The 12654-nt window shown below is 42.1% G+C and overlaps 1 protein-coding gene across 2 annotated transcripts in view; it reads left to right on the top strand.

Moving 5' to 3' along the window:
* Positions 1-2420: 2420 nt before the first annotated feature.
* The window catches only part of LOC115154223 (uncharacterized), an 89983-nt gene continuing 79749 nt past the window's right edge, over positions 2421-12654 (top strand). The window contains exons 1-2 of one of the 2 annotated variants that reach the window (XR_003867844.1): positions 2421-2721; positions 12169-12259. Coding sequence is in view for 1 of the 2 variants with exons in the window: in XM_029700224.1 (XP_029556084.1) it covers positions 2606-2721; positions 12169-12259 (207 nt within the window). In the remaining variant the exon portion in view is untranslated. The remainder of the gene's footprint in view (positions 2722-12168; positions 12260-12654) is intronic. The other variant, XM_029700224.1, reaches the window with a different exon arrangement.

Raw genomic sequence — 12654 nt, 5'->3', positions numbered from 1 at the left:
TTGGCAGCGATTACAGCTGTGAGTTGTTCTGGGTAAATCTGGATTGTACAATATTTGTCCATTATTCTTTAAAGAATTCTTCAAGCTCTGTCAAGTTGGTTGTTGATCATTTTTTTAGACAGACGTTTTTAAGTCTTTCCATAGAGTTTCAAGCTGATTAAAGTAAGAACTGTAACTAGGCCACCCAGGAACATTCAAAGTTGTCTTGGTCAGCAGCTCCAGTGTATATTGGCCTTGTGTTTGAGGTAATTGTCCAGCTAAAAGGTGAGTTTGTCTTCCAGTGTGGAAAGCAGACTGAACCAAGTTTTCCTATAGGATTTTGCCTGTGCTTAGATCTACTCCGTTTCTTTTTATCCTAAAAAAATGTCCCTAGTCCTTGCCGATAACAAGCATACCCATTACATGATGCAGCCACCACCATGATGAAAATATGAAGAGTGGTACTCAGTGAAGTTGTGGCGAAATCCTACAAAATATTGTGTTTGATTTGCCCCAAACATAATGCTTTGTATTTAGGACAAAAAGTACATTTCTTTGCATTTTTTTTGCAGTATTACTTTAATGTTTTATTGCAAACATTCAAATATTTTTATTCTGTACAGGCTTCCTTCTTTTCACGCAGTCATTGATGTTACTAATGAGTAAATACACTGAACAAAAATATATACACAACATGCAACAATTTCAAAGAGTTACAGTTTATATAAGGAAATCAGTTAATTTATATAAATGCATTAGGCCTGGGAATACAGATATGCATCTGTTGGTCACAGACACCTTTAAAAAAGGTAGGCGCGTGGATCAGAAAACCAGTGATTATCTGGTGTGATCACCATTTGATTCATTCAGAGCGACACATCTCCTTCACATAGAGTTGATCAAGCTGTTGATTGTGCCCTGGGGAATGTGATCCCACTCCTCTTTAATGGCTGTGCGAAGTTGCTGGATATTGGCGGGAACTGGAACACACTGTCATATATGTCTATCCAGAGCATCCCAAACATGGGTGACATGTCTGGTGAATATACAGGCCATGGAAGAACTGGAACATTTTCAGCCTCCTGGAATTGTGTACAGATTCTTATGACATGGGGCTGTGTATTATCATGCTGAAACATGAAGTGATAGCGGCGGATGAATGGCACAGCAATGGGTTTCAGGATCTCATCACGGCATCTGTCTGCCATCTGTGCCGTACAGCTGAAACCAGGATTAATCCGTGAAGAGTACACTTCTCCAGCGTGCCAGCGGCCATCGAAGGTGAGCATTTGCCAACTGAAGTTGGCTACGGCGCCAAACTGCAAGCAGGTCAAGACCCTGGTGAGGACGATAAGCACATAGAGGAGCTTGAGACAGTTTCTGACAGTTTGTGTAGAAATGATTTGGTTGTGCAAACCCACAGTTTCATCAGCTGTCCGGGTGGTTGGTCTAAGACGATCCCGCAGGTGAAGAAGCCGGATGTGGAGGTCCTGGGCTAGCGTAGTTACACGTGGTCTACGGTTTTAAGGCCGGTTGGATGTACTGCTGAAATTCTCTAAAACAACGTTGGAACCGGCTTATGGTAGAGAATTCTCTGGCAACAACTCTGGTGTACATTCCTGAAGTCAGCATGCCAATTGCACGCTCCTTCAAAACTTGAGACATCTATGACATTGTGTTGTGACAAAACTGCACATTTGAGAGTGGCCTTTTATTGTCTCCAGCACAAGATGCACCCGTGTCATGATCATGCTGTTTAATCAGCTTCTTGATATGCCACACCGGTCAGTTGTATGGATTATCTTGGCAAAGGAGAAATGCTCAGTAACAGGAATGTAAACAAATGTGCAAAACATTTGAAAGAAATACGTTTTTTGAGCGTATGGAACATTTCTGGGATCTTTTATTTCAGCTCATGAAACATGGGACCAACACTGTACATGTTATGTTTATATTTTCGTTCAGTTTATTTGGTCATTTCATATCCTTCAGAATGCAAAGGCATAATCTACAATACATCCATAGGACACCCTTCAGCTACAGTGTAACCTACCACAGGTTGTGACTTGATATGAGAATACTGTACAGTATAGTGCTCAAGTATAGTTTTAATTTTAATTAACTGTAGGACTAAATGCAGTATCTTATCATACATTTCCTCTGTGCTTTTATGCTGAAACTGACAATAAACATCTCATAAATAATTTCAAAAGTAATAAATCAAATATAGTAATAGACGAAATATGTTAAAATGCAAAATAGTCTACAACATGTAGGCCTAGTCAGTCACTAATAATCACTATAGAGGATTTGAGTACCGTGGGAATATGGACATATGGCAATTAGGGAATACGCAAAGTGGGACATAGCTTGGACCATGCTACCTCTACTGTATGGCGAAAAATGACACTTAATTAGAATATGCCAAGTGCCCTAGCTCCTCCCCCATTTCCTATGCTACAGCGTTGTAGGGGTTGGACTGGAGTAGAGCGCAGAATTATGTCCATAAGGAGACGAGACATGAAGGAATCGACGAAACTATAGTGTCACACATTTTTATCGAGGTCACCTCAGGGACTCGAAGCTATTCAACTCCTTGTCCAGATGTGACTTTTTCAGGACCGTTATGTCAAACATGAAACGACAAAGTTCATGGCAGGAGGATATCGCCCGAAACTTTTCCAGACTTTTTCAAATAAGTAAATCGCAGGACCCTGAGAAAACAGAGGAAAGCGACATCAGGTATGAACCACACGGTTAGCATTGTAACAATAACAATACATCAGTGTCATGGTTTTAATTGTCGTTATTGCAAGATTGTATCAAAACCGCGCTTGAATATGATGTGAAGCACGAGGGCCAGAGATTTGACCCGAGCAGCAGAGACAGTGGTCGCAATCTGTTATATTTTCCATCTATATTGTAGGCTTAGTTAACCGTTCTCTCGATTAACTAACATTATCATTCTGTTTTGTATCAGCAGCGAAGTAGATACAAATCTCTACAATGTAACCATATTAATTTGCTATTAATGGCAAAGTAAGCAGCATTATGATCGTTAACGTAACGTGCCAGGCAGTGGCGAGTGCGAGAACTGGCACAAATCTGACCATCTGTCACAGTGGAGAAAACAATTGAGTGGTTTATAGTAACCCTCTTCACACAGCTACAATGGTCGCCATAGAACAAACATTCTCGTTTTTGCCTGCTCTGATATAGTAGGCCCGTAATAAACTTGAATAATAAACGTTGTATTTTAAACGCTTAGGCTACTTTTGTCTTATGGAATGATAACGTTCTTTACATGGCAAAAACGCTGTACGAAACAGTTCAGTTGTCAGAGGGTGTGTCGATACTCTACCGAATTGCTGCACCTGCCTCAGGTGCCATTTTTTTGAGAATCGCTGCCCTCTTGAGACTTGTGGAAACTTGATCCATATCAAACTGGTTGAGTCAGGGAAGAATTCATACGTATAGAGCCTTCAGAAAGTATTCACACCCCTTTACTTTTTCCACATTTTGTTGTGTTACAAAGTGGGATTAAAATTGATTTAATTGTAAAAAAAAATTACACAAAATACTCTAGTGTAAGATTATTCTATTTTTATTCTGTACAGGCTTCCTTCTTTTCACTCTGTCATTTAAGTTAGTTCTGTTGAGTAACTACAATTTTGTTGATCCATCCTCAGTTTTCTCCTATCACAGCCATTAAACTCTTAACTGAGTTTTCTCCTCATGGTGAAATCCCTGAGCGGTTTCCATCCTCTCTGGAAACTGAGTTAAGATGGACACCTGTATCTTTGTAGTGGCGTCGTTGTATTGATACACCACCCAAAGTGATATTCAATGTCTGATTTTAAATGTTTTACCCATCTACCAATAGGTGCCCTTCTTTGCGAGGCATTGGAAAACCTTCCTGGTCTTTGGGGTTGAATCAGTGTTTAAAATGTACTGCTCGACTCAGGGACCTTACAGATACATTGTTTGTATGGGGTACAGAGATGTGGTAGTCATTCAAAAATCATGTTAAACACTTCTTGCACACACATTGAGTCCATGCAACTTATTATGTGACGTGTTAACTAATTTTTTTATTTATGCTTGCCGTAACAAAGGGTTGAATACTTACTGACTCAAGACATTTCAGCTTTTCATTTGTAAAAATGTAGAAAAACAATTCCACTTTGACATTATATGGTATTGTGTGTAGGCCAGTGACAAAAAAAATCTCAATTCAATCCATTTTAAATTCCATTTTAAATTCAGGCTGTAACGCAATAAAATATGGAAAAAGTCAAGGGGTGTGAAGGCATGCTGTGCTGTCAATATTGCTGGGTTAACAAATGACACGGCAGAAGTGTGTTTGGTATGGCCCAACGAGTACACCATTTTCAACAACATAGTACTATTTGGTGTATGGCAATAAACCCACCTGTTAGCCCTCATTCTTCTGCCGATGTGTAGTATAACATCCTCCATGTTCTCTGAGCTGAAGGTGTACAGTTGCAGATGAGCTATACAATGCCTTCGGAAAGTATTACGACCCCTTGACTTTTTCCACATTTAATTACATTACAGCCTTATTCTAAAATGAATTAAATAAAACCATTTCCTCGGCAATCTACACACAATACCCCATAATGAGAAAGCGAAAACAGGTTTTTATAAATGTTTGCGCATTTATTAGAAACAAAAAACAGATACCTTATTTACATAAGTATACAGACCCTTTGCTATGAGATTCTAAATTGATCTCAGGTGCATCCTGTTTCCATTGATCATCCTTGAGCTGTTTCTACAACTTGATTGGAGTCCACCTGTGGTAAATTCAATTGATTGTACAGTGTTTGGAAAGGCACACGCCTGTCTATATAAGGTCCCACAGTTGACAGTCCATGTCAGAGAAAAAACCAAGCCATAAGGTCAAAGGAATTGTCCATAGAGCTCCGAGACTGGATTGTGTTGAGGCACAGATCTGGGAAAGGGTGCCAAAGCATTTCTGCAGCATTGAAAGTCCCCAAGAACACTGTGGCCTCCATCATTCTTAAATGGAAGAAGTTGGGAACCACCAAGACTCTTCCTAGAGCTGGCCGCCCGGCCAAACTTAGCAATCGGGGGAGAAGGGCCTTGGTCAGGGAGGTGACCAAGAACCCGATGGTCACTCTGACATAGCTCTAGAGTTCCTCTGTGGAGATGGGAGAATATTCCAGAAGGACAACCATCTCAGCAGCACTCCACCAATTAGGCCTTTATGGTGGAGTGGCCAGACGGAAGCCACTCCTCAGTAAAAGGCACATGACAGCCCGATTGGAGTTTGCCAAATGGCACCTAAAGACTCTTGGACCATGAGAAACAAGATTCTCTGGTCTGATGAAACCAAGTTGAACTCTTTGGCCTGAATGCCAAGCGTCACCTTTAGAGGAAACCTGGCACCATCCCTACGGTGAAGCATGGTGGTGGCAGCATTATGCTGTGGTGATGTTTTTCAGCAGCAGGGACTGGAAGACTAGTCAGGATTGATGCAAAGATGAATGTAGGAAGGTACAGAGAGATCCTTGATGAAAACTTGCTCATCTTCCAACAGGATAATGACCCTAAGCACACAGCCAAGACAACACAGGAGTGGCTTCGGGACAAGTCTCTGAATGTACTTGAATGGCCCAGCCAGAGCCTGGACTTGAACCCGATCGAATATCTCTGGAGAGACCTGAAAATAGCTGTGCAGCAATGCTCCCCATCCAACCTGACAGAGCTTGAGAGGATCTGCAGAGAAGAATGGGAGAAAGTCCCCAAATACAGTTGTGCCAAGTTTGTAGCGTCATACCCAAGAAGACTGGACTGTTTGATGGCGCCGGAGAGGATGGCTGACGTTTTATTGGCTCTTAACCAACCGTGCTATTGTTTGTTTTTTCACATTGTTTGTAACTTATTTTGTACATAATGTTGCTGCTATTGTGTCTTATGAGCGAAAAGAGCTTCTGGACATCAGAACAGCGATTACTCACCTCGAATTGGAAAAAAACCATTTATGTAATGAGTCGGACGGGAAGGATATAGTCCAAACACACGAACAGGCCCTATTCGCAGGAGAAAGAAACTGAGAAGGAGATCGAGGTGGAAGGAGATCGAGGTACCTTGTGAGGATCAGGCGACTAGCGGCTAATCTGCCTTTGCCATCCTTACTGTTAGCTAACGTTCAATCGCTGGAAAATAAATGGGATGAACCAAGAGCACGTATATCCTACCAACGGAACATTAAAAACTGTAATACCTTATGTTTCACCGAATCGTGGCTGAACGATGATATTAATAACATACAGCTGGCGGATTATACACTCTATCGGCAGGATAGAACAACAACCTCTGGTAAGACACGGGGTGGCATCCTATGTATATTTATAAACAACAGCTGGTGCATAATATCTAAGAAGTCTCGAGGTTTTGCTCGCCTGAGGTAGAGTGTCTCATGATAAGCTGTAGACCACACTTTCTACATAGAATTTATCTGTATTTTTTGTAGCTGTCTACATACCACCACAGACCGATGCTGGCACTAAGACTGCACTCAATGAGCTGTATACTGCCATAAGAAAACAGGAAAACGCTCATCCAGAGGCAGCGCTTCTAGTGGCCGGGGACTTCAATGCAAGGAAACTTAAATCAGTTTTACCTAATTTCTATCAACATGCAACCAGAGAGAAAAAAATTCTACACCACCTTTACTCCACACACAGGGACGCGTACAAAGCTCTCCCTCACCCTCCATTTGGCAAATCTGACCATAACTCTATTCTCCTGATTCCTGCTTACAAGCAAAAATTAAAGCAGGAAGCACCAGTGACTCGGTCTATAAAAAAGTGGTCAGATGAAGCAGATGCTAAACTACAGGACTGTTTTGCTAGCACAGACTGGAATATGTTCCGGGATTCTTCCGGTGGCATTGAGGAGTACACCACATCAGTCACTGGCTTCATCAATAAGTTAATTTATGTTCCCACAGTGACTGTACGTACTAGAGGTCGACCAATTAATCGGAATGCCGATTAATTAGGGCCGATTTCAAGTTTTCATAACAATCGGTAATCGGTATTTTTGGCCACCGATTTGCCTATATATTTATTATTATTATTATTTTTTTTTACACCTTTATTTAACTAGGCAAGTCAGATTAAGAACACATTCTTATTTTCAATGACGGCCTAGGAATGGGGGTTAACTGCCTTGTTCAGGGGGGATTCGGGGATTCGTTTTTGCAACCTTCTGGTTACTAGTCCAATGCACTAACCACTTGCCTTACATTGCACTCCACGAGGAGCCTGCATTGCAGGCTGACTACCTGTTATGTGAGGGCAGCAAGAAGCCAAGGTAAGTTGCTAGCTAGCATTAAACTTACCTTATAAAAAACTGTCTTAATCTTAACATAATCGCTAGTTAACTACACATGGTGCCTGTTGATTTCTCGTCGAATCACAGCCTATTTCGACAAACGGGTGATGATATAACAAGCGCATTTGCGAAAAAAGCACTTTCGTTGCATCAATGTATCTAACCATAAACATCAATGCCTTTCTTTAAAATTAATACACAAGTATATATTTTTAAACCTGCGTATTTAGTTAATATTGCCTGCTAACATGAAATTGTGTCACTGCTCTTGCGTTCATTGCCTGGCTCGTTGCGAACTAATTTGCAAGAATTTTACGTAATTATGACAATTGTGCAATGTAACAGGAATATTTAGACTTAGGGATGCCACCCGTTAGATAAAATACGGACCGGTTCCGTATTTCACTGAAATCATTTTTTTGTTTTTGTTTTCGAGATGATAGTTTCCGGATTCGACCATATTAATGACCTAAGGCTCGTATTTCTGTGTGTTTATTATAATTAAGTCTATGATTTGATAGAGCAGTCTGACTGAGCGGTGGTAGGCACCAGCAGGCTCGTAAGCATTCATTCAAACAGCACTTTCATGCGTTTTGCCAGCAGCTCTTCGCAATTTCGCTGTTTATGCAAGCCTGTCAACTCCCAAGATTAGGCTGGTGTAACCGATGTGAAATGGCTAGCTAGTTAGTGGGTGCGCGCTAATAGCGTTTCAAACGTCACTCGCTCTGAGACTTGGAGTAGTTGTTTCCCTTGCTCTACATGGGTAATGCTGCTTCGAGGGTGGCTGTTGTCGATGTGTTCCTGGTTCGAGCGAGGAGAGGGACGGAAGCTATACTTTTACACTGGCAATAGTAAAGTGCCTATAAGAACATCCAATAGTCAAAGGTATATGAAATACAAATTGTATAGGGAGAAGTAGTCCTATAATTCCTATAATAACTACAACCTAAAACTTCTTACCTGGGAATATTGAAGACTCATGTTAAAAGGAACCACTAGCTTTCATATGTTCTCATGTTCTGAGCAAGGCACTTAAACGTTAGCTTTTTTTACATGGCACATATTGCACTTTTACTTTTCTCCAACACTTTGTTTTTGCATTATTTCAACCAAATTGAACATGTTTCATTATTTATTTGAGGCTAAATAGATTTTATTGATGTATTATATTAAGTTAAAATAAGTGTTCATTCAGTATTGTTGCAATTGTCATTATTACAAAGAAATAAAATACATCGCAAAAAAAAAAAAATCGTCCGATTAATTGGTATCGGCTTTTTTGGTCCCCCAATAATTGGTATCGGTATCGGCGCTGAAAAATCATAATCGGTCGACCTCTAATACGTACGTATCCCAACCAGAAGCAGGGAACATTCGCACTGAGCTAAAGGGTAGAGATGCCACTTTCAAGGAGCGGGACTCTAGCCCGGAAGCTTATAAGAAATCCCTCTATGCCCTCCGACGAACCATCAAACAGGCAAAGGGTCAATATAGGACTAAGGTCTAATCATACTACACCAGCTCTGATGCTCGTTGGATGTGGCAGGGCTTGAAAACTATTACAGACTACAAAGGGAAGCACAGCCGAGAGCTGCCCAGTGACACGAGCCTACCAGATGAGCTAAATAACTTCTATGCTCGCTTCGAGGCAAGCAACACTGAAACATGAGAGCATCAGCTGTTCCGGATGACTGTGTGATCACACTCTCCACAGCCAATGTGAGTAAGACATTTAACCTCTCTGGTATCATTGGGACGCTAGCGTCCCATTTCGACAACAGCCAGTGAAATTGCAGGGCGCCAAATTCAAACAGAAATCCCATAATTAAAATTCCTCAAACATACAAGTATTATACACCATTTTAAAGATAAACTTCTTGTTAATCCAACCACATTGTCCGATTTCAAAAAGGCTTTACGGCGAAAGCACACCATGCGATTATGTTAGGACAGTGCCTAGCTACAAGAAACCACTAGGGTATGGGTGAAAAACCTGTTTTGTTGGTGCGTTTAGTTCAGTAATCCAAAGGCACAGAGCACGCTCTCAACATCCAGACGAAAAGTCAAAAAAGTACAATAAAAGTTCGTAGAAACATGTCAAACGATGATTAAAATCAATCCTCAGGTTGTTTTTGTCATAAATAATCAATGCTATTTCAACCGGACAAAAGCTTTGTCAATAGAAAACAAGAAACAAGAAAGGCGCGCTCCCGATCATGCGCTGGACTCATGTCTGGAAATTTCCACTGTCCACTCATTGAAAGTGCTGTATCTCCCTCATTTTTCAGAGTAAAAGCCGGAAACAATGCCTAAAGACTGGCCACATGTAGAATAAGCCATAGAGATCGTGAACTGGGTCCTAAGTCTTTGTATGGTGGATAGGCTTTCAATGGAAAAACAGCCTTTCAAAAATAATAGTACTTCCTGGATGGATTTTCCTCAGGTTTTTGCCTGCCATATCAGTTCTGTTATACTCACAGACATTATTTTAACAGTTGTGGAAACTTTAGAGTGTTTTCTATCCAAATCTACCAATTATATGCATATCCTAGCTTCTGGGCCCGAGTAGCAGGCAATTTAATTTGGGCACGCTTTTCATCCAAAATTCCGAATGCTGCCCCCTACCCTAGTGAAGTTAAACAGGTCAACATTCACAAGGTAGCAGGGCCAGACGGATTACCAGGACGTGCACTCCGAGCATGCGGTAACCAACTGGCAGGTGTCTTCACTGCCATTTTCAACCTCTCCCTGTCTGAGTGTAATATCAACATGCTTCAAGCAGACCACCATAGTCCCTGTCCCCAAGAACACTAAGGTAACCTGCCTAAATGACTACCGACCCGTAGCACTCACATCTATAGCCATAAAGTGCTTTGAAAGGATGGTCATGGCTCACATCAACACCATTATCCCAGAAACCCTACACCCACTCCAATTTGCATATCACCCCAACAGATCCACAGATGATGCAATCTCTATTGCACTCCACACTGCCCTTTCACACCTGGACAAAAGGAACACCTATATGAGAATTCTGTTCATGGACTTCAGCTCAGCGTTCAACACCATACTGCCCTCAAAGCTCATCACTAAGCTAAGGACCCTGGGACTAAACACCTCCCTCTGCAACTGGATCCTGGACTTCCTGACATGCCGCCCCCAGGTGGTAAGGGTAGGTAACAACACATCCGCCACGCTGATCCTCAACACAGGGGCCCCTCAGGGGTGCGTGCTCAGTCCCCTCCTGTACTCCTTGTTTACTCATGACTCCAACACCATCATTAAGTTTGCCGATGACACAGAGGTAGGCCTGATCAACGATGAGACAGCCAATAGGGAGGAGTTCCGAGACCTGACCATGTGGTGCAAGTACAACAACCTTTCCCTCAATGTGATCAAGACAAAGGAGATGTTTGTGGACTACAGGAAAAGGAGAACTGAGCACGCCCCCATTCTCATCGGCAGAGGTGTTGTGGAGCAGGTTGAGAGCTTTAAGTTCCTTGGCATCCACATCACCAACAAACTAACATGGTCCAAGCACACCAAGACAGTCGTGAAGAGGGCATGACAAAACCTATTCCCCCTCAGGAAACTGAAAAGATTTGGCATGGGTTCTCAGATCCTCAAAAGGTTTTACGACTGCACCATCAAGAGCATCCTGACGGGTTGCATCACTGCCTGGAATGGCAACTGCTTGGCCCCCGACCGCAAGGCACTGCAGAGGGTAGTGCGTACGGTCCAGTACATCACCGGGGCCAAGCTTCCTGCCATCCAGGATCTCTATACCTGGTGGTGTCAGAGGAAGGCCCTAAAAATTGTCCAAGACTCCAGCCACCCTAGTCATAGACTGTTCTCTCTGCTACCGCATGGCAAGCGGTACCAGAGCGCCAAGTCTAGGACCAAGAGTCTTCTAAACAGCTTCTACCCCCAAGCCATAAGACTCCTGAACATCTAATCAAATTGCTACCCAGACTATTGGCATTGATTTCCCCCCCCCCCCTTCTTCGCTGCTGCTACTCTGTTATTATCTATGCACAGTCACTTTAATAACTCTACCTACATGTACATATTACCTCGATTACCTCGGCACCGGTGCCCCCGCACATTGACTCTGTACCGGTACCCCCTGTATATAGCCTCGCTATTGTTATTTTACTGATGCTCTTTAATTATGTTGCTTTTATCTCTTTTTGTTAGGCATTTTCTTAAAACTGCATTGCTGGTTAAGGGCTTGTAAGTAAGCATTTCACTGTACTCGGCATATGTGACAAATAAAAATGTTATTTTATTTGACTCAATGCTGTAATCGCTGCCAAAGGTGCTTCAACAAATACTGAGTAAAGGGTCTGAATACTTTTTGTAAATGTGATATCATTTTTTCTAAAAAACAGTTTTTGTTTTGTCATTATGGGGTACTGTGTGTAGATTAATGAGGGGAAAAAAACAATTCAATACATTTTAGAATAAGGCTGTAACCGAACAAAATGTGGGCCTGAATACTTTCCGAAGGCATGGTATTTCCATGAGGAGAGTGACCAGCATGGGGCTAACAGTTGTCAAACAGTGTCCTGTTGAAGATGGTGGTACTCGGTACTGTAACGTCTACATACCAGTAGTACTGTACACAACTCTAGTGCTCTAAGGCTGCAATGTATGTTTGTTTTCAGCCTTTCCTTTCGATCAATGACCGGTGTGCTCCAATGCCAATTGAGTGCTAGGGAGAACCAGACTTTCGCTGTATAAAACAAATGTTGTGCACCTCTGGTTTATTTTTCTAATAACTTTTTTCTCTCCAATCACCAGTGGCCAGCAGAATGGAGTCAACAGCAGCCTCCGCAGTGAGACCTGTGAAGGGGAACCATCGCTGCACCAAGAAGACCTGGAGCTGTCCAAGGTATGGATGTCAAGCAGTGTTGACTGGTCAATCCATACCTGGTGCCCATGACTGTGTACAAGTAAACAAGGCTCACACAGAGAGAACCTGTAACACTAACAGTACTGCTGTCAGATGCTGAGTAGAACAGTTGAAGGCACGGGGCATGTGCTGAGGATTATGATGATTGCATAAGAAGTGGCCCAGGGGGTGTGTGTGTAGTGCATAAGTAAGGAATCTAACCATCAACCAAGGTGGTTTGGTTTTGCAGTCAGGGCTTAGAGCTCATATTTTCCACATAGCCTACTGCTGGGAAATTATAATGCTGACCCTGGCAGTATATTATTTGCACATAACCAGAAATAATTCTAGCATAGTTTTTAAAGCCAGCTTTGATACAGGATTTGCTCCTGGAT

This window comes from Salmo trutta, chromosome 19 (assembly GCF_901001165.1).
Source record: "Salmo trutta chromosome 19, fSalTru1.1, whole genome shotgun sequence".
NCBI classification, from domain to species: domain Eukaryota; kingdom Metazoa; phylum Chordata; class Actinopteri; order Salmoniformes; family Salmonidae; genus Salmo; species Salmo trutta.
Note: the sequence above shows the minus strand (reverse complement) of the source record. Positions and strands in the feature narration are given on the sequence as shown.